General features: G+C 32.0%; 2 protein-coding genes across 7 annotated transcripts; both read right to left on the bottom strand.

Annotated features, from left to right (window-relative positions):
• Positions 1–8,622: 8,622 nt before the first annotated feature.
• LOC118049225 (transcription factor PIF4) lies at positions 8,623–12,831 on the bottom strand. Of its 5 annotated transcripts, none has more exons than XM_035059164.2 (10): positions 12,680–12,831; positions 12,411–12,587; positions 12,015–12,106; positions 11,063–11,915; positions 10,884–10,982; positions 10,738–10,803; positions 10,165–10,230; positions 9,778–10,074; positions 9,507–9,636; positions 8,623–8,902 (listed from the first exon to the last, which is right to left on the bottom strand). In XM_035059164.2, the coding sequence occupies exons 3-10, from the start codon at positions 12,083–12,085 to the stop codon at positions 8,898–8,900; spliced, it is 1,587 nt and encodes a 528-aa protein (XP_034915055.1). In that variant the 5' UTR covers positions 12,086–12,106; positions 12,411–12,587; positions 12,680–12,831; the 3' UTR covers positions 8,623–8,897. The 5 variants fall into 5 exon arrangements, with proteins under 5 accessions (XP_034915055.1, XP_034915053.1, XP_073263872.1 ...); XM_035059162.2 differs by having other exon boundaries at positions 12,378–12,587; XM_073407771.1 differs by lacking the exon at positions 10,165–10,230 and having other exon boundaries at positions 12,378–12,587.
• A 2,636-nt stretch (positions 12,832–15,467) lies between these two features.
• Positions 15,468–18,940, bottom strand: LOC118049226 (uncharacterized oxidoreductase At1g06690, chloroplastic-like). 2 transcript variants are annotated; one of them, XM_035059167.2, is made up of 10 exons: positions 18,526–18,928; positions 18,042–18,133; positions 17,922–17,962; positions 17,651–17,815; positions 17,541–17,563; positions 17,288–17,359; positions 16,980–17,147; positions 16,399–16,481; positions 16,261–16,323; positions 15,468–16,113 (listed from the first exon to the last, which is right to left on the bottom strand). In XM_035059167.2, the coding sequence occupies exons 1-10, from the start codon at positions 18,743–18,745 to the stop codon at positions 15,928–15,930; spliced, it is 1,113 nt and encodes a 370-aa protein (XP_034915058.1). In that variant the 5' UTR covers positions 18,746–18,928; the 3' UTR covers positions 15,468–15,927. The 2 variants fall into 2 exon arrangements, with proteins under 2 accessions (XP_034915058.1, XP_073263439.1); XM_073407338.1 differs by lacking the exons at positions 15,468–16,113; positions 16,261–16,323; positions 16,399–16,481 and adding an exon at positions 16,511–16,759 and having other exon boundaries at positions 16,848–17,147; positions 18,526–18,940.
• Positions 18,941–22,319: the final 3,379 nt, after the last annotated feature.

The following is a 22,319-nucleotide window of genomic DNA, read 5'->3' on the forward strand; positions in this document are numbered from 1 at the left end:
GGATAAAGCACTTTCTGCCTTTTTCAGTGCCGACGACAATGACCGCTCTAGTTGTCAATTTTGCTTTTGTAGGCATTTTATTTTTTAATTAAAACGATAAGTTTTGATTTTGGAGTATTTTTTCTTATTATTTTGGGATTGTATTACTCGTGTGTATATGTTTTAAAATATTAATTTAATAAATATAAATAAAATTAAAATTAAAAAAATAAATTAACTTAAAATTATACAATTTAATTTTCAAATACACATAAAAAACAGGAGTTAAATTGATATAAACTGATTGACTCGACATGTCAAAAAACAAGTTGAATGATTGGTAAAAATATTATTTGACTAAAAATATTAAGATAATATTTTTAAAAAAATATTAAAATAATAACATATTTGATCGACCCAAATCAACATGGATTAACTTTTAAAATTCTTAACTCGAATAATGAGATTATGATAACCCAAAATAAAACAAATCAAATAAATAATAAAGTTCAATTACCAATAAATTCATTACAATCTAAAAAAAGAAAGCAATAAGAATAACCTATTTGAATAAAACTATGAATTTAAACAAAATTATAAAAATATCATTACCAGTTTCATAAAACATTTCTAAACTCTGATTACCCTTAAATTTTAACTCAAGATATAAAAATATGCAATGAGATTCTTTTGTAAAAATTTAATTTGATCAAATAATTAGATTAAAAGATATAATTAATACAGTAAAACTAAACAATAATAAAAAAAATATTACTTAATTGGAATAGAATGGCCAAAATAAAATCGAAATTTGGATGGAATTTTCAAAATGGGTTGGAATTCTAAGCAAATAAAATCTAGTTTATTTTAATTTTTAAACGGAAACGAGATATATCGATTGTTTTAGACGGGACATAATATTGGTTATTCCAGAGGGGATATAATAGAATTAACAATCTTGTTACTGATTTTATTACATTTAATTTGGGCCAAACTTTGAATTTCTGTCTCAGCTCAAGAGGACAAGGCTCAGGATCCTGACTGGTCACATGACATCGAACAATAACCTAAGAAAACTAGGTAAGGTAAGCCAGCCTTGCATCCTCTTTCTTTTCTATTTTCGGACAAGAAAGAAAAATCCTTTTGTTAACCTTATTTTATTAAAAATACCTAAAACCTATTGGAAAAACATTGCAGCTCCAAGTTTATTAGCACTATTTATTAAAACGGTATAATAATATTTTTATCCTTCCATTTATAAAACTTTAAAAAAAAAAAGATATTAAAATCTTTTCACGTTTTCTGTTATTTCTAAATTGACCAAAAATTAATAAGTATTTTTCTTATATTGATTACACAATAAAATAACCAAAATATTCTTAGAAGCAAAAAAATTAACCAGTCATCAAGAGATATTTTTGTATTTTCATATTAGTTTTTTTGTTATTATAGTTTAAATCAAGAGGCAATTTGATATTTGACTAAATACAAAAAATTAAAATGCACTGTAAAACAAAAAAAATACTCTTAAAATAAACAAATAAAAGTCTAAAGTCAAGAGGTGTTTTTGTTTATTCATAATAGTTTTCTTTTATAATTAGAAAGCAAATACGTGAGAACTTTGGTGTTTAGATAAATAAAAAAACAAAAAAGAACATACGTATGCGGCACAACTATGGGCACTTGGGAAGTACTGGCGCCTTTCAAGCGGCGTGTGCAATGCCTCTTAACATCTAAAAATGCCTTTTTATCATGGTGTTGAAAGCATTATCGTGTTCTTTTCAATGCCTGTTCTTTTAATTTATAATATTTTATTTTTATTTTTTATAGAAGTTTTATTTATTTTTAATTTCATAATTTATCAAATATTATATCTTTCAAATTGATCTTCATTCATTGGATTTCAAATTTTTTTCCTTCATCTTTTTGTAAAAGTTTTATTAATTTTTAATTTCATCATTCAATTAATTGATGGTGTTATATTTTCCAATTTGATTTTTATTATTTTGGTTTCTATTTTCTTTTTCTTGACCATTTTATAAAAGTTATCATTCTTTTTAATTTCACCTTTAATTATTATGTTCTTTTAATTGTTATTTTTATTTATTTTTTTAATTTCATCATTCAATATATAATTAACTAAGAATTGAACTACATTGTTTGGTTTTTTTAAGTGAATACCTCGATCTAATGACTTGGGTCACATGCTTAAAAAATTGATAAGGGGTTTTTTTAAAGGTCTTTATAATTCTTTTTATTTTATATCGAGTTATTCTAATTACATGATTCAGGTCAAGGATTTGGCTTGATATTTCCGGTTGGCTGACCCTTTTATGTCATTTTTTTTCTGCACTAAAAGAAATAAACAACTAGTATAGTCTATTTCTCCCATTTATTTTGAAAATGAAATGGAAGGATAAGCGCGCTGTCTGCCTTTTCAGTGTCCATGACAACGACTGATTTAATCACACTCAATTTGGACCAAACCTGAATCCATGTCCCAGCCCAAGATGACAAGGCCGAGGTCCAGACAGGACGAGCCCAAGAAAACGAGGCAGGGTAAGGATTACCATGACACTTGTTTTCAGTATCAGAAAGTAATTTATAGTTATGTTTCATCGATACAGCCAGGAGATAAGCTGTTTAAAGTTCAGGCAAGGACAACTTGAGGAGAAGAATCACATGATTGGTTTAAGCTGTTGAAATATAATTAATTATTTTTTATACAAATCTCTTATGATTTAATATGCTATACTGAATTGCTCGTACTAAATATTTTCATATTATACATGCTTTCAGCAATTAGACCCACGTGAATTGGACCGTAGGCTTGGGAAAACGTTTAATACAGCTCTTGTATGCGTACAAATATGCTGATCATGATTTTGGGCCGGATCCATTGTACTTCCTGTGCCCTCGTAAGTCATGTTCAATTGGTGTGGTGGGAAGAGGATTGAATTTAGAGTTTGGTGGTCTTAAAAATAAAAAATAAATTTTAATACTTTTAGCTAATTTTAAAAAATAAAATAAAAATATTATTTTAATATATTAAAAAATATACTTTTAAAAACAGTGTCTATCATAATCTTAAACATGATCATAATTTACTAAACCAATTCACGATTTACTGATTTATCAGTAAGTAATAAGTTTGATGTACCATCTGAATCTTCTTTAAAGACCAAGAGTATGGTTTTTTCCTCTTCCATCCAGATAAGTAAATCTCTCTCTTTGCTAAAGATATAGTCACAATTCTGGATGCGAAATGATATATATATATAATTTTTAATTCTATTTATGATATATTTTTTATGGTTAACTTTTTTAAAGAAAAAAATTCGAGCAATTTTATAAATTAATCAAAATTAGGTTTTTTTTAGTGATTTTGAAATACAAGCTTAAGATTTGAACTTAAAAAATAAAGAATTACAATATATTTCTTTAACCAATATATCAATCTACGGAACTTTTTGGTTATTTATTGAAATTAATTTTTTACCTGATAATGATTCTGTTTAGTAGTGTGATAACAATTGCTTTTTAAAATATTTTTTTATTCATAAATATATCAAAATAATATTTTTTATTTTTAAAAAATTATTTTTTATACCAACAAATCAAAATGACCTAAAAATATTAATTTAAAGGAAAAAAAATTTAATTTTTTAAAAATATTTTTAAAATATAAAAACAAACAAAATTCTTGGAAAATGAGTAAAGATCTTCTCCTCATGTTTAAATAGGACACAGACATCATAGGGCAAAAGATCCAGTTGTTCTTGGGTTTCATGTTAAGAACAGTTTCTCAGAAGAACTGCAGTCACGACTGATCATCTTCTTATCTCAAGAAAAATCTTAGATTTTTTTGCAACCACTGCTAAGTTTAAGAGATATTTTTCAAATTTGAAGGATCAAAGATGTTTGGCTGCCCAGCAAGAAATTTCAGACGTTAATTTTTCATTGCAGTACTATACACACGGTACAGTGAAATTACCTTTTTACTATTCAAATTTGAAGGATTCGCAACCAGTCTGCACCTTCTAAGGAGCTGAGTGAACATCAAATATGTTTGGCTGTCTAGCAACAAATTTCAGCAGTGAATATTTTATTATAGCAATAGAATCAAATTATATTTTTATTATGAATTGCTACATTAACTTATATTTTCACTCTTTCATTTTTTAAAAAAGAAAGCCTTGGTGCAGGGAGCATTTTAGTCTTTTTTCAAATGATTTATTATTCATTAAAAAATTGTTAAAAGGTGTATTTATCTTTTTTTTTTTAAATAAAAAATAACATTGCTTATTTACTCTGAAGTAACAAAAATTAAGAGTGTTCACCAATCGTATATTTGTCTTTTCACTTATTTGAATATAATAAAAATAATGTTTTTACCCTTAAAAAGACAAAAATAAAATAAAATGGAAGTCATGTGTTTAAGGGGTATTTTTATCCTTTCATCATTTTTTTTTTTGTAATTTGCAAAGGCAAAAAGAATGTTTTGATATTTTTAATTTGAGTAATTAATTTTTTATTCTAAAAAGTTGTTGATACATGCTTATTACACATTAGCACATGGGTGGTGTTCATGTTCTTTGGGCGGCGCTTGCAATGCCATCCAGTGGCAAAACCTGCATTTTCACCATGTCATTGGAAGTATTACCATGTCCTCTTTCTATTGGTATGATGTGCGGGGACGGATGATGGATAGTTCATCGTTGGTGGTTATTTCCACCATTCTTTTCTCTCTTTTAAAGGATATATTTATTTTTTAAAAAAAAATAAACAATAAAATTACTTACTTATTTACTCTGAAGTAAACAAAATTAAGAGTGTTGACCAATGATATATTTGTCTTTTCACTTATTTGAATATAATAAAAAATAATTACCCTTAAAAAGACAAAAAAATAAAATAAAATGGAAGTCATGTGTCTAAGGGGTATTTTTATCTTTTCACCAATTTTTGTTGTTGTAATTTCCAGAAGCATGAAGGATGTTTTGGTATTTTTAATTTGAGTAATTAATTTTTTATTTTCAAAAGGTAGTTGGGGTATGCTTATTACACACTAGCACATGGGTGGTGTTCGCATTCTTTAAATGACGCTTGCAATGCTATTCGGTGTCAAAACCTGCACTTTCACCATGTCATTTGAAGCACTACCGTGTCCTTTTCCTATTGACATGGTGTGTGAAGGCAAATGATGGGTAGTTTGTCGCTAGTGGTCATTTTCACTCTTCTTTTCTCTTAGAGAAAATTAATGTTTGTTCTATTTTTTTTTATTTCAATTTCAATACTTATGTTTTTATTTCTACCCTTGCTCTTTTTATAAATTTTTTTTATGTTTTTAATTTAGTTCTTAAATTATAATTTTTAATGTATTATTTTTATAATTCGGTTCTTATTCTTTTTATTTTTTATTTTTTTTGTTAAAATCTTATTTTTTTTATATTTTATTTGTTAAAATTTTATTGGTTTTCAATTTCATTACTCAATCAAAGTTTGTGTTATTATATTTTATTTTGATTTAGCCATAATTATTTTGATTTTATATTTTTTGTTAAAGTTTTTTTTTCAATTTAAACCTTTAACTGAAATTTTTTTGATGCTCTCCAATTTACTTTTAATTTTAATTTTTTTAATTTTTTTTTTTGTTTTGGATTCTTTTATGTGATTGGTTTTTTTTTTTTCATTATTATCATTTGTTTAATTTATTGAGATCGAGCTTTATTATTTTTATTTTTTTAAATGATTCTGTATCTACTTTACGGTCAACTGGCGAGTGTAATCTTGAAGAAGAACAGACGCAAAAGCATTTGAAATTTTGAAGTGCAATAATGGCTAGTTGAATAGAAGTCGGACATGAAATGGTTGTTGAACAGTTGAAGTGCATTCATCAAATGACACATGTCGCTAGGCCACCAGGGTTTGTAGGTCTTTTTTAATATAGTGTTTTTATATAAAAAAAATTATTTTATTTGTATTTAATTTAAAGGTTTTATTTTATGTTACACAGATAAATTTTATTTTAAAAAATATTTTTTGAAATAATGTTTTTAATATATTTAGTGTTGCATAATATATTTTATTTATTTATTTATTTAATGAGTTTAATGTGTATATTTATTTTTATTATTTTTTATTGAATTTAATAAATAAATTCAACCGAAACAATGAGATAAATATTTTATTTTAAGATATCAAATACCTAGATTTATATCTTGAAAATATAGTTATTGTTAATAATTTTTATTTATTTATTTATATATAAAAATATTAATTTATTTGATTAAATACACAAACTTAATTTGATGTGATGGGCATGTGATGCATGTGCCGCATGCTGACCAAATTTTGGAGTCAAATATGGAAGATGGCTCGCAAACATTAAAACAAAACCAAAGAATAGCAGTTTCTTGCTGTCTTGCAATTAGTGTATTTCCTGCTTCCCTGAATTTATTGATTTACTTGTCACCTCCCCATCACTTTCTACAATAAATTCTAACGTCTCGTGGCATATACATTTAACCCTTTTACTAATTAACAGTGAAAAATATTGTTATTAAACTGACTTAACTTGATTAATTAACCTGATAATTTATTTATTTAATTTTTAACTCTAGTTAGATTTAAAAATCTTTTTATCTTAAAATAATAAAAATGGTATATGTAACGTCATAATAACTAATTTGAAGAATTATATATATATATATATACATATAAAATTTCAAATTAGATCAGACATATATTGTTAGTTTTATCTTCAATTTTTTTTATTAAACAATTAGGTTGTTTTTGGACCAACCAAATTGATTTAGTTATGTCACAACCATTCCAACATAATTTAATTTTAAACTTCGTCTAGATAAAAAATTTGATCATGATTTTTTTAAAATGTAAATTTTATGTTTTTTTTTTAATTTCATCATTGAATTTTTTTTCACATGTCAGCTTGAATGCTTTTAAATCTTTCAAGATAATTGGATCACACTTTAATTTAAATTTATGTTAAATAAAGAGTTAGATAAAAGACTTCAAGACTGATGATTTGAGTAAGGTTTAATAAAAATATCAAACAATACTTGAGAATATTAAACAATTCTTGAGAATTTTGTTATTATTATTATGTTAAAAGAAAATTAATCCATCTTACATCATCGTCCAAACTCCATGTACATCCAAGAACATTGACAAGGAGAGAGAGGAAATTCTTTTAACAAAGAAAAAGTCCCCACAAGTCATATGTCTACTCTTCTCGAGGGACCATTTGCAAAGCAACGTAGTGATATAGATGCACTGTATCTAACATCGTCTAGTTAGTTGGCTGTCTTTTATTAATCTCGATCCTGCCGCCGCTCCCTGCTCAGTCAATTTGCGGGTTCACCGCCGGAGAGCAAGAACGTTTTACATGCAAATTAATAATTCTTCATGTTGCTGGATTTTGAAAATAACAGCTCGAGTATAGCTTACAGAATAAATGAAGAGAATATAGATTGTTGATTTATGTCGAATTCGGGATCTTGTTTTCGACACCCGTACGTACTCGCCAGATTATATACAGCCTTTAATGCTGGATCTTGCCATAACGTGGCTACTGTTTCGTGTGAGCACACATGCTCCTCCGTCCAAATATTATGAACTTAATTTGAGCTCACGACGGAAAGTTACGGCTGGAAATACACCGTTTATCTGCCAAGTTTTTGGTTTTTGTTAGCCGATAGGATTTGTGAATATAAAATAACATTACATTAAGAATTACAAACATTAGCATATAACGACAATGATATTCAACAATTAATTTATAATAAATTGACAAAATTAGTTAATAAAACAATATATATTCTCTTTAAATTACCAATAAAATCTTTCAAATATAAGTTTTTAATTATACCTGAAATCTTTGATGCATTGAACTTGTTACTTGCAAGATGAAATCCTCTAATATATTTGTTAATATGCTATTTGGTGATGGGTTGTGATGTCTTGGGAGAATAGATTCACCGGATAAATTTTAAAAAATTAATAATAGGGTTTTTGAAAAAGGAAGAAAGGAACGTGCATTGTGGGGGTAAGGTTTTTTTTTTAGAATAAAAGGTTTTTATCGTGAGATTGGTATAATGCTTGCTTGAGTTTTTTTTTTTTTTGTTTTCTAAGATATGCATGCACCGATATTATTTTTCTGCACCAATATTATTTTTCATTTTCTTTTAATTCTAATCTTTTCTTTTGAAAAAGAATGGAATTTTAGCAATGGAAAATTCATTACTGATTTTTAATATATTAATTTTTTTTTTAAAATCATTTACATTTTTTTAGCAACATATTTTGCGTTGCCATAACCTATTGCAAATATTAAAAGACTGATATATACACAAACTGTTACTAAATCGGCATCTGAATTATTCTTTTTTTAGCAGTGACTCATTTGCATAGGTACAGCTTGTGAAACAGCATAAACCGTTTTTGTTTTGCCAGGATGTTCTGTCAGTCGCCAGGACAGACTGCTCTCGGCAGAAGAGGAGGAGCGCATGCAAGTCTCACCGGAAATTCTCATCATTTTACCGGAGAACTAATGGCCCCTCTCCCTCACGCGCGAGCATATATATATATATATAAATGCATGCGAGTTGTCTCCATCCCATCAGCGGCAACACTTACACGTAACTATTTCATTCAATAAAAAATGGTTACAAAACACGTTTGATGTTGATGGGAGACATTTAGAAAATTGTAACAGCTATATTTCAGGGACATGAACTGAGAAAATATGAATGCATCTATTTCAGTAGTAGGCAGATGATTGGTGAGGAATTAAATGCTTCACATATCCAACAGGAAGTTGCATCCACACTACTGCAATTCTCCTAATTTATCCGTCCAGGGGACCAGAAACACCCGATCAGAATACATATCGCCATTTAACCTGTTCACATCGACGAGAAAAAATCTGTCAGATCAGCTTTAAATGATGGGGGCACTGTGGCATTAAATTGTTTTTCCTTTCAGCTCCCAGGGAAGCCTTTGGACCTTGAGCTACTGTGACTGATTGACTCTCTTCCTTATCTCTGGTGTGAATCAGATTTGAACGCAGATCACTTGGCTGATGCCAGCTGAGTTAACTAGCTGAGTTAAGCGGAGTGCACTCTCATTAAAAAGTAAAACAAGAAAACACGCGGCGGGAAGGGAACTAGTGGAGGCCATGGAAGATGACTGTAAGTAGTGCAGAATGACAAAAGATTTTTGTGGCTAACCTCACTCGTGTAGGTTTTAGACCATTCATTGTATGAAAGGATGGCGATTAAAGATAAGCTAGTAAATGGCTGTATTTGTTTCTCTCACATCAAATTAATGCCCTCAAGTTGCATCACTATCAATCACTCGAGGAAGCCGAATTTGGTCTAGCAAAGACACCGTATAGAGTGGACTCAAGGGAATTCTTCGTCGAGAAATTCAAAACTTTGGGATGTTCTACTCCTAGCAACTAAAATTATTTTTCCCTGGAAGGTGAAGAGAATAGAAAGGCTTACCCGTCTTGCCACTCGGAGGAGCATCACTGGCTGCAGTTCCACCACTCGAGGGTCCACCGCCACTGTTTGGTGGTGCCATCATTTGGTTCTGCTGTACTGTTTGCGAGCCAAACCGGAACATGTTCATGGGCTGCAAGACCAAACCAATGCAGCAACACTATTATCACAACTTTTTTTTTTTCTTCTGATTACGAGATCATAAAGCAATTTACATTATTGAAAAGCCATAAACACAGATGATCATCTCATGAAACGAGGTGAATCACAAAACCTGAGAAGCAGCTTGCATATGAAAGCCCATGAAACGTGCATACTGATCAGAGAAAGTACGATTTTGCATCTGATTTTGATAATTAACTGGGTTCAATACTGGAGTTTGGCAGCTTACTGCCTGGTTCTGTGTGGGAGCCATAGAAATGGATTGATCAACAAGTGGGACCCTAGGCAAATGCATAGGATTTTGCATAGAAGGCAAAGGAGGCGGACCCATTCCCATTCCCATGCGGGACATGAAATGCTGCGCTCCTGGAAACATCACTGGGACAATCCCACTTCCCATCCACATTACCTGAAAAACCCCAAAAAATCGTCAATGGATTTGAATTGAAAGAAGAATGATAAGCTCAAACTTTGATTTTTATAAGAATCTCTACCAAACCTGAAGTTGTAATTGAAGTGACTTCAAATACTCAATTGCCTCATCTAACATTGATGCTTTATCTGTCTGTAACATTAGGACAAGCTTAACTTGAGAGAACAAGGAGCATTTTCTAAGTAAGAGAATAAAGTATGGAGACAATGCGCTCTCTGATTTACTCCTGTTATGGAATAATTAAGTTAAAAGCGTTTGATTGATTATTTTGGCTAAAAACCAGGAAAATTTGGACAACTTTTATGCCACTATCGCTGTATATATTCTCAAAAAGCAAAGGTGATCATGCCCATTTTTCGCATCAGTGGACTTGCTCTCATCTACTCCTGTTTTCCCTTAAAAAATCCCATTGGCAGTGCTATCCTCTATTCACTTGCCACAGATCCGTCTTAACTTTTCTTCTTTATTTAACCATTATTTCATAAATATGCTAAGCCTTTTCTTTCGAACACTGCATGCCACGGTAAAAATCTCGGGCTAACAACAGGTGATTAGATAAAAAAATGTCTTATACATGCAGAGAAAAGAGTAGCAGAGATCGATAGTAAAACTTGAACTATGAAGATCGGAAAAGAAGACCTTGTTGCAGTGAGGTATGAGCTCTTGCAATGCTCTCATCTTCTCATTAATTCTATCCCTCCGTCTCTGCATATAAATGGACAACAGCTGAGTAACTAATGATACAATCTTGAATCTCGAAATGCAACGAGATCAGGTATTCCTACCCTTTCTGAGAGGTTATGCACTTCAGCAGCACGGCTCCTGCGGGTAGATCCTGATCGTTTGGCTGGCTTGTTTGCCACTGCTGAATCAAGTTCGGCATCCTATATCATTCACAATTCATGTTCATCATCCAACGTATAACATAATTACTGACAGATGGAGAGGAAGTTTGTATATTCACCTCACTTTGGCACTCAGATTCCTCCGCGTCCATGGTCTTTCTTTTCTGGTCACGACCAGGTACTGCAGATTGCTTACATGTTCTAGCAAAACTACCACCTGACCCACCTGAGGATGAAGTAGCAGTTGGATCAAGTGTCTGATCAGCTTTGCCTCTCTCGCTCTGGGAGATTACTTTTCGTGAATCATCTATGGAGGGTCCGGCAGACAAGCCTGTACCGGTCTCAATAGCATTACCAGAAGCACGGCTCAGGAAACGGTCACGTGGAGTTTGGTTGCTTGACCCTACTGTCACCACCGAGCACTCCCTGGCCTCTCCTTGTGAAAAATCTCGAGACCCCTGTCCTCCAAATTGTCGACTTGAAGATCTAAAATCACCCACTTTTAGGGGAGCTGAGAACTGAGAAGAGTTAACATTAACAGCTTTACCAAATCCTCCTACACTAATATGATTTTGCTCCTGGACTTGAATTCTTGGAGGGGGCATTGGGTTTCCTGGAAATTCAGGAACCGCTGGATGCATAGTTTTGTTGAGTTGTTTTTGCTGATGTGAAGTTTTCGAGGCATCAAATTTAGCCGACTTTTCTTCTGAAATTTGATCAGGAAGCGGTGGTGGCAATTCGGAGAAAAAATTGGAACAGAACTCCTTTTCAAAGGAATCTTCAAGAGGGTCATGAATCCAAGAAACTGTCTCATCATCTTGAATCAAATGACTTGAATTCAGAGTTGAGTCATAGCCCCTTACTGTTGGTGAATCATGTTTTTGAACGTGAGGATTTGGTTTTCTTTGTGTTTGGCTGTGCAAAACCACTTGCCCATTTCGCCATAGCAGCTCTACTAGCTCATTGTCTGGCCTGCAAAAGGTAAAAAATGGGGCAGCCAAAATCAACAACCTTTACAAAAATAGATATGCTTTGAAGATCAGATTATCAAAATTTAGATAGAGCACACACTCTATGGGGTTCTTCTGATTGGAGACAGGAAGATCACCGTCAAGATTCCAATCAGGAATGCAATGATTCATGGCTGAGAAGACACAGATATCCTGTTAAACACAACACAGAAGATAAGTTTAAAATATTTGACAAAAGGTATTAATAATTATTATCAGTCTAACGGGGATGATGCTCTGTGTCATTATCTAAGTCTTATAAAATGGTCAAAGAAAAAAGAAAAAAAAAACACGAGGAGAAACCATGTAACACACCAACAAGTAAATTAATAATAAATAAACATGAAATGGAATTAAATAGTATCAACAACTGTATGCATATCATAAAGACAGACTGAAAGAAAGAATCAGCAACACGAAGCACCCTGCTTGAAAAAGAAGAAGACAAAATCGGCACCAGTCAAAGAGGGAAACTTTTGAAAACAAGACCCATTGGAGAATCCTCAAGAAAACAAAGGTGCAGTCTTTTGAAGAAGGACTACAGAAACTCGAAGACCCACAAATAGTTGTGTCAAGAAAAGGAAAGTCGAAAGAGGAGAAGATAAAAGGGGCAAAAAAGAGACATTCTTCTGGCCTGCAAGAGAAACCAAGCAGAGAGAATCAAACAAAGTGGACTTTAAAAGGCACACAAGTAGGAAACATACGGGAAATGAAATCAAAGCACACCTGGCCAAACCAATTCAACTTCCAATATGACTCCTGTAGAAAGCTTTGTAAAGAGAAATTTGAGAATGGACTAGCCCGAGAGAGAGAGAGGTAGAGGAGGGTCTGTTTTTAACTCCCAGTTAGAAAGACAAGGACATGACACAGACTAAGAGAGTTAGGGGAAGGATTGTGCAACAACGCAACTCATTTTTTAATCTGCAGTTACTTGCACCGCATCCCACGTGGCAGATGGCCAGTGAGTTTATTTTTTAGGGGGGCTAGTTTGTTGAAAATTTGGCTGACTGGAAATTTGATTTATAAATTAAAATATGAGTTCGAGAGAGAGGGGATTCGGAAAATCCTAGAAGGTACATGGGAGATATTGTTTGTAAAGAGGTTTTTTTATTTTAAAATATATTAAAATAATATATTTTTTTATTTTTTTAAAATAATATTTTTATTTTTTTAATTTAATTTTTAAAATAATCTAAAAATATTTAAAAAATTAATTTAAATTTTAACAAAAAAAAAATTCAATCTCAGTACCAAACGACTCCTAAAATTAAATATAAAAATATGATAGAAATTATTGCTCAGTGTATTTTATTATTTAAAATTATATTAAAATATTTTTTTATTTTTTAATATTAACCTATCAAAATAGGGTGATTTTATTGACTAAGGAAAAGACAATTATAAACAGTGTACAACTGATCATCAGTGGTGTGGCTTGTTGGATTCGGAATTGTATTGCGATCTTGGAATAGTTGGATTTAGGCTGTAATTGGCAGTTTTTATTGTTATAATTTAGAAAAATATGTTTAAAATAAATTATATTTTTTTTATAATCAAGAGTTCAAAAAAGAATATGTAGCAGTGTTTATTGATTAGAGATATTATCCAATGCCCCTGATTTATCATTTTAAACAATTTTACTATTTTAAGACGTTAATAACTTTGAAAATCTTATTTTCTACCTTGTTTTTTATAACCAGAACATGTATTAAAAGTATTTTCAAATCCGTTATCCTAAATACAATTAAATGTCACAAAATAACTTATTAGGAGAGGATAGAATTGAAAAACAGGAAACTAGAATGGAAAAAAATAAAAAATAAAAGGAATTAGCTATTCGTTCAGGCTTTGCGGTGAAATATCTATTTTTCCCTTAAAAACCATTCTATTATGGGTAATTAAGTAATTTCAAAGCGATCTATTTGACATTCTAAAATTTAAAAGGGGAAATAGCATCCTTTTGTTTATATAATGCTCAATAAAATGACCTTTATACCCTTACATAAAAAATGTTAATGCGATGTACACTTGAAAAGCCTTTGTGTCATTTGTGTGACACGTGCGAGGCTATTAGGTGGTTAGATTTCATTTTTCCACAACAACGTTTGAACCTTCTTGGTGTGCAAAATATCATCGATTTTGATGCCAATAATTTTTTTTCTTCATCTTCCCTCTCTCCTCCCTCCAATACTATGTTGGACATTCATAATTTCAAACTAGTTCTCATAGTTGAGGATATTTGAGTACAAATCATCATTCTCTTTTTATATTCTTGTTTAATCTCATTGCTCGATGATTAAATAGAGGACAAGTCATCAAACATGACACATGGATTCACACCATTTTTTAGACTTATATTCTTGTTTTAGCGATGTTTTTTTTTTTTAAAAAAAAAAACAAGACTTGTTGTTTTTTTTATAAAGTTATTCATATTTTATAACCTGACTCGTGTGTTTAACGGTTTAACCTTTGTTGGTTTGGATTTTTTTTTCTTGACTTTTAATCACTGTTTTTTCTTTTAGATCCTTTTATGTGGTTGATATTTTTTAAATTTATCATTTAATATTTGATTTGTTCAGAATTGACCTTCATGTTTTTTTTAATCCAAATTTGGTGTTTCCATTCAAATGGTTTGGGGAATCAATTTTTTTTGGGGTTGATTTTTTTTTCATCTCATAATTCGACATTGTTTTTTTTTAACCGAGTTTCATGATTTTTTTTTGTTTTATTTTATACTGAATTATTCTGATCTCATAACATAATCCATGGGTTTGTCAGGTGGGCTTAAGCCTTCTTTATCTTAAAATTGTTTTTTGTTTTATATGTTAATTTTTTTCAATTTCATCATTTAACGTTCGATTAGTTAAAAACCAGGCTTGAATGTTTTTTCAAATTTGTTGCTTATGGTCAAATGATTCAGGTTACAAATTTAATGTGTTGACACGAGTTGTCATTATTTTTTTAGCTTATTTTATTTATTATTTTCATCATTTTACATCGGTTTTTCTTATTCAATATCCATTTTTCTTCCATTTTAAAACATGACTGCGTCACTTGAAAATCATTTTCATGCTTAATTTTTTTTGACTCGTGGTGAATATAGTGAGAACACAACCAAATTAAATGTTTAAATTGAGTAAAGAATGCACCGAAAGAATATAGTGATATTTATTGGGTGTTTGCTTTTGAGTTCAACATAATTTTCAAAGTATTTCTTAAATTGTTTTTAACTTAATAAAAACATCAAACTGATATTTATTTAGATTTTTTTATTATCTTGATGTGACAATGTAAAAAAATCTAAAAAAAAACTATTTTAACATTTCTTTAACTAAAAAATATTTTTTAAAACACTATACATGTCGTTTCCAAACAAATACTTGTAAATAGAGTTTCTCCCTTCATGTTCTCTTCCAAGTACTTCCTTCTTTTCAACAACTACCAATTTCTATTATATGCGTTTCACGCACACACGAAAAGTTTTTCTAGTTTAAGCATTGATTTTTTTCAAAAAAAAGAAAAAGAAAAAGAAAAAGAAAAGGAAGGGATTTTCTGTAAGATAATAATTGGAAGGCACTCTATTTTTTATCAATTGATGTCACATCATGTTCTTAAAGTGACAACGTGAAGACAACTATGCCAATATCCAGATGAATTACCTCGGCACCACCACCGCATTCAACTTACACCGAAGCACAAAGAGGAGAAAGAAAAAAGGAAACATGACGCCCGCCTCCTCAGTCTTCTACTCAATCAAATTGTTCAATCCAGTCCCTCTGCTGCGATTTCCATGGCACCCTTATCCAGCTGAGAGCTTGAGACAATGATTTATTAATTTTGAATATTCTTGGCTGGTTTAGGACCTTAAATTAAAAAATAATCTCATCGTCCACCATCTCTTTATATTCCTACTTTCTTCATCTCCCCTCTTTCGTCCTACTTGATCATCTGATTTTGCTGTTACCTGTGCCAATTCACAACTTTTCAACAGGGAAACCGATTACAGGTTTTATCTCCAATGCCAAGGAGCGCAGCTCGTTGATCTCATCACTGGTGAGTCTCCAACCAAGTGCACCAGCGAACTCCTCAGCCTGTTCAGCATTCTTGGCCCCTGGGATCGGAACAACATTCTCCTGGGCTACTAGCCAGTTCAGCACTACCTATACAGATCAAAACCTTACTTTAAGCATTGATCGTTCTGATAAATTAGTGTTAGTTATGACTAAACAACAACTATGTAGCTTCTGCTGAACAAGATGGAAAGGAGACGGAATAAGTAAAAAGACTTTAAAAGAACAAGGATGAACCTGTGTGGGAGTTTTACTGTAGTTCTGTCCTATTTCTTTGATGCTGTTCAACAGAGGTTGGAGCTGCAGAACACAAGGATGTTTCAGCCATAGAGTTGGGATTTAATGGTAATATATATATTAACTTTTAGTCACTACCTTTGTTAGAAACTCAGGAGTGTAAATCTGGCCTCGAGGACCAGATGGTGGATTTTCTGGTGTATACTTTCCTGTAAGAACACCTGCATAGGTTCCAAAGGTTTATTATTTCTCACAGATAGAAAAGATGGCATATATAATGATGGTCAAGAAACTGTGACTAATAAGCAGCTTACAAAATTATTTCAATGATGAACATGGATTTTTTTTTTAACTCTTGTAAGCATTCCAGCCTTGATATCCATTATCTGGTGAACTAGAAATCAAAATCAAATTGGTTCCCTTCTGAACTTTCTTTCTAAAAGCTGAAATGATTATCTGCTAAGCATAATAGGCTACTCAGGTGGGTGACTGGCTTGCCCTGTCAGCCAAAGCACTTTTAGTGACTAGCAGCACAACATTGGAAGACAACAAGAATTTAATAAGGAATATAAGCCTTTTATGCCCACCATGTAGTTTGACTATTCTTAGGTCTTGAACCTGCAACTTTCTAGTCCTGGCTGAACCCCAGGAACACCTACAATTGCATATAGAGCACCCGAGAGAAGTTTTAGAGCATGAAGCAAGTATGAGAAACCCACCTTGAGCAATAGGAGAATATGCAATCAAAGTGACCCCAAGTTCATCACAGGCTGCCTTCACACCATTCTCCTCAGGTGCTCTGTATATAAGGCTGTAATTCACTTGATTCGAAGCCAGTGGAATACCTCTTTTCTTAAGCTTCTCATAAGCAGCACGGAGTCGGCTCTCTGAATTAAAGAAATAAAAATATCATCACGCATAATAAAATATATAAATTCTGAAAAAAAGACAAGATTCGTTTATAATCAAATATATCAAACTCTAAAATTCCTTTTAACAGTTCAAACTGCTGGAATTAGGAACTTACCACTGTAATTGGAAACACCAACAGCCTTCACAAGCCCCTGCTCAACAGCATCCCCAAGACCATCAATATATCCTGAAAAAGAATTTCCATTGAACTAAGTTTCTTCTGAATCTAAAGGTGTTTGAGTTCTATCAAAATTCAGTTCTGCTAGCTATATGCAGTCGAGAACGATGCATAGTTGAGTTGAATTTGAGTGTGTTTAGATAAATCCAGTCAAGTGCTCAATGAAACAATGATGTAGCAAATGAGCCACCTTCATTTCCCCATATTCCAGGCCTGGAGACCAGCACAAAAACTTCATAAGTGGTATGTTCTGTCAAAAAAGTTGCAGACTGAAATCACGTAGCATGGTAAAGTTCATACCAATGTAGCTGATATAGCTCTACCGAAGAAAGTCCAAGGCGATTGAGGGACTCCTTAAGGGCAGCTAGAACACTCTGACGTCCCAGCCTCCAAGGCAAAGCTGCATACTTGGTTGCAACAGCGACCTCCACTTCAGGATCTTTTACTTTCCTGTCCTTGATAAATCTTCAAGCAACCAGTGAAGTTCAGATGATAAGTAAACTAAGCTGAAAACCAATGATGCTGTAACGTTATAGCAGATGGACATCGTAACCCATTTGCAATAATATACCTTCCTAGAAGAGTTTCTGAATTTATGGCACCAAATGAGAACTGCCAAATGCACAATGATGTCCATAAATTCCCATTGATGTAAAGTGAGAATAAATTGAAAATAGCATCCACTTCTCACCCTAGAGCCGTAAACTTCAGCAGTATCAAAGAAAGTTATACCGCAATCAACGCTTGTATCAAAAGCTGCTTTAGCAGCCTTCATTTTCTTATCTGCCATCATTGCAAAGCAGAAGGAAGCGCTTAACATATTTCATGGAGAAGAAATGTAGACAACAATTTAGTTACAAACACAGACATATAAAGTTGGGGAAATTAGCAAACGTAAACAGATGGGGAGTTCTGAATGTATCCATAGTTTAATGAGCAACAACGCCATATTTAGCAGCAAAATCCAACATAAAACCAGCACAATTTGTTATTGGAAAAGAACATGGCAATTCTCAGAGACAGCATATTTTTAAACACCAAAACGTTAGTAGTTGTATTACACAAAATCATTAGTGTCTAATGCAAAATTAGTCATGATAAAGGCGTCGTTGTTTTCTTTTGAAAGAAAAAAAAAAGTGATCAGTAATTTAAGATTTTGCAGCAGAAGTACGTACCATCCCATTCGAAGTTGTTCCAGTAGCTGGTATCGCCCCAAGACCAAGCACCAATTCCAAGCCTGGTAACCTCTAAATCAGATCCACCCAACTGCACCTTATCTTCCTTTATTTTCGAAGCAGCAAAATCCTCCGAGGCAACACCTCTCACCCTGTTGACTGATCTCCTATTACTTGAAACACAAAAACATGCACTACTAACGTTCATAGCCATAGCCATAGTGATGGGGCCTCTTTAATTCAAGAACTTGTGTGGTATTTAATAAAGTTAGGACAAAAGCACTGAACTGAGATAGGAGTAAATCAAAGACTGCTTGTCATAACCGTATCTATCTAGGATTTGTTTGGCTAACAGAGCGAGGTATGGAGGAGAAGAAACATGGTCCTAAAACTTTCCACGTAAGGCAGGTACTGTCACGTACCAATAATCAAGTGGCGGAATTTTGCAAACTGGCAACTTGGCATCGGCGGGGTTCCAAAATAGTTTCTGGGCTGGGTTTCTCTTGAGCAGGGTTGGACTCGTTCTGGTTTAGTTCTTACAAGCCTGAACCCAGCTCAGGCAGTTGTTTTTTAGGCTAGGCTAGGAGGCGTCGCTCGACAGTCTTTTTTGTAACGGATTTAAACATTAAAGAATTATAAGTGACAATCTTTTCTTTATATATTTTAAATTCAAATGGTTTCTTTCAAACAACTTTCCCTCATCAAATTCAATATTTAGTTATGGAATAAAATAACTTTGAGAGTTTTGATTTTTATAGTTTGGTTATTTTGGTGCTTAAGAAGGGAGAATAGAATTATAATCACTCGACTCATCCTTGTGGGTGAATTTTATTTAAAATTCATGATATATTTTTTATGGTGCGTAAAAAAAATCCACTTTCATGACAGCTCATGGCTAGCTCGAATGGCGTGCTACTCTCCACACGTTCGACCCAGCCCAAACAATATGATGCCTTCCTAATTAGCCCAAATGACCTGCCTCTTAGCCCAAATGGCCTGCTCTCAAAACTATTTGGGCCACTAATACTTGTTGGGCACGCACCTCAGTATATTTTTTAGTTTCTGACATGTTAGAACACTGTCACGCACCAACCATCGATGCACAAAAGATCTTCTACGCAGAGAAGGGCACCTCCTTTCTCATAAATGGTCGGTCACTTTCTACCCATATGGCATCACAAAGATACTTGCTAAGTACTAATCTCTTCATTAATGGGTAACGACGCACCATAATCAAGAGCATCAATTTTTTTACTAACAGTATTCGTTTTTTTCTGTAGCTGCCCCGAGGTATTTTAACTCCACTTATCACGAGAATACCATATTCTTCACGCTTTATGAGATAAATTGACATAACTAAAATTTATATAAATTAATACCACAAATTACTATATAATCATTCAAGAAATTCAAGTTCATTTATGACTACGTACAAACAACAATTCCAATAACAACAAGCAACCTTCAATTATCCAAGAAGTTCATACATAACACACAATATTCATAGATATATTTTTCCAAATTCTTTACTCTCTTATGTATTGTTTCCCTCTTATATTTTACTAACTTAAACAACGAAAAATCCCTCATTCCAACATAGAACTAGTTTTACAAGAAAGTTTGGCAAAGTCAACTCATCAACCAATTCCAGATATTAGCAATCCATCATTCCACTAGTTTGTCAATCAGGTCAACGCTAATCTCTCGAATAATTTAAGACTACAGCAAAGTTTAATCCAATTTGAAGTTTTTTTGATTTCATTAATTTTTTTAAGTGTGAAATTAAACTATTAGAAGTTTGTTATTCATCATTTATTGTATAGTAAAAAAATTTCTTCCTTTTCTTTTAATTCCGCATTACTTCTCACCCTCATTAATTTATTTCATGCTCTTTTGTATTATTTTTTAATGTTTTAGCTTGTAGAACTTCTTATAAAATATAATAATCAAGTTATGTTATATATTTCACTCAAGTTGTGATTATATTTTTCATGTCAAGTATTCAATTTTTTAATCAGTTTTTTTTTTTATTATATATCAGGTATTTAAAAAATATTTTTCAACTTATTATTCATAACAATGAAATAATAAAGTAAAATTTTTTTCGATGCATATACTATAAATAAAAGTAACTTTTAAGTTAATAATTAAAAAAATCTACTACATTAACAAATTTAAAATCTAAAAAATATTATTTCCTTGCTCTTTCATATCATGACATGCCATAATTATTAAACATTTGTAAGTTTCCAATTAATTGATTTCTCATAATAAAACTAAACATCATAAACTTTTTTTTTTTAAAAAAAAAGTTTATCTGCAATTTACCTTTTAAAAGGATTCACTTTCCGATAAGTAAGTTGTCTACTTCATACTACATCAGGTTTTTTTTTTTTAATTTTTTTTATTTTTTTTTTTATCTTCGTAAAACTATATATCTTGATCTACTAAAGACAAAATATTGCAACCTTTTTTCCATCTTCTGATGAAGCAAAATAAAAGGGGTGATAAAGTAAAGTAGCAATGATCATCAGTAGAAACAAAAGAAACTTGTTTGATTAGTAGCTAGATTACTTTACCCATAATGATCATTAAAGAAAATATAATCACTTAACAATGTACTTAACACACACACACACACACAACAAAAGGAAAAACATGTGGAGCTGGAATTCTCCACCATTGATGGCCTCCGAGGTACAATTTGGATCGCATGATCGATCTCACTGATCTGCTCTCTCTGCTTTGTTATGATACCAGGCCTGCTTCAAAAAATAGTTGGAATTCTTTGAATGATTTCCTGTCTTCATTCTAACAATTTGTTTTACTAACCCATATTTGGAGAAGAAACCCTAAAATATTAATTAAGTACCTTTTGTTATCTCGAGAGCCTCGAGAGGCTGAATCTTGTGAATGAAAACTCCTTGAATTAAATTTAAAATGAAGGCGTTTGATGGCATAATTAAACAAGAAGGAACCAACCACATAGAAAGTCTGCAAGACAGAAGTAAATTGCAATGGAAAAGTGTGATGAGGATGTGCTTATAGAAAAAATTATGCACTTCGAAATGTTTACATATTTCTTTGTTTCATAAGGAGAAATTAGGGCTCCCATATCCATAATATCCCTTCGATTTGCTGTGTTAAAAATGAGTAGGCCATACATACTGCAAAAACAGTCAGGGCCAGATGCCTCATATTCACAAAATAGCACACCCATGAGAAATCGCGGCTGCAAATATATATAATGAAGCCAAGAAAATAATAAAAAAAATCTGGATTTATTTGTAACATGCTCATCAACATGTGGAATTATTATGGAGTAGAAGTTTAGGGTTCCGCCAGTACAGCCAAGCGTTGGCCCGCCGTCACCCCCAATATCTCCAAAAAACCCTAATTTTCCAGAATTAATAGCAAGGTGTATTTTCTTGATAACTAAACAAGAAATCCCTGGTATTTATAGGAGATCGATGGAAGAACTTGATAAATGGCCAGCCATCCCGTAATTGCCAAGCTAAGTAAGCATCTTCGTGGACTGATCTATATAAGCTGGCTGTGTGCCCGCGTATGAGTGGGGTACTGTGTGTGAGAGAGATATCATATAATAACATGTAATATTATAGAGATGATTATAGTGTTATTAATTTCCTTAAACAATTAATACTATAATGTTACTCGGCATCTCATACTAGTACAAAGTAAACTCAGCATATATATATATATATATATATATATGTCTGTATACATATAACATGCGCATCCTAAAATACCGCAGGTTTCCTCACCAACGTCGA

Source organism: Populus alba, chromosome 2 (assembly GCF_005239225.2).
Source record: "Populus alba chromosome 2, ASM523922v2, whole genome shotgun sequence".
Lineage (NCBI taxonomy): Eukaryota > Viridiplantae > Streptophyta > Magnoliopsida > Malpighiales > Salicaceae > Populus > Populus alba.

Coding starts and splice junctions, on each gene's coding strand:
- LOC118049225 (XM_035059164.2), bottom strand. CDS start 12,085: ATGAATCATTGCATTCCTGATTGGAATCTTGACGGTGATCTTCCTGTC. Junction 10,804..10,883: donor TGCATAACCTCTCAGAAAGG/GTAGGAATACCT, acceptor ATTTATATGCAG/AGACGGAGGGATAGAATTAA. Junction 10,075..10,164: donor CACTTCAATTACAACTTCAG/GTTTGGTAGAGA, acceptor GGGGTTTTTCAG/GTAATGTGGATGGGAAGTGG.
- LOC118049226 (XM_035059167.2), bottom strand. CDS start 18,745: ATGGCTATGGCTATGAACGTTAGTAGTGCATGTTTTTGTGTTTCAAGT. Junction 18,134..18,525: donor GAACAACTTCGAATGGGATG/GTACGTACTTCT, acceptor CAATGATGGCAG/ATAAGAAAATGAAGGCTGCT. Junction 17,148..17,287: donor TGGTGTTTCCAATTACAGTG/GTAAGTTCCTAA, acceptor TCTTTAATTCAG/AGAGCCGACTCCGTGCTGCT.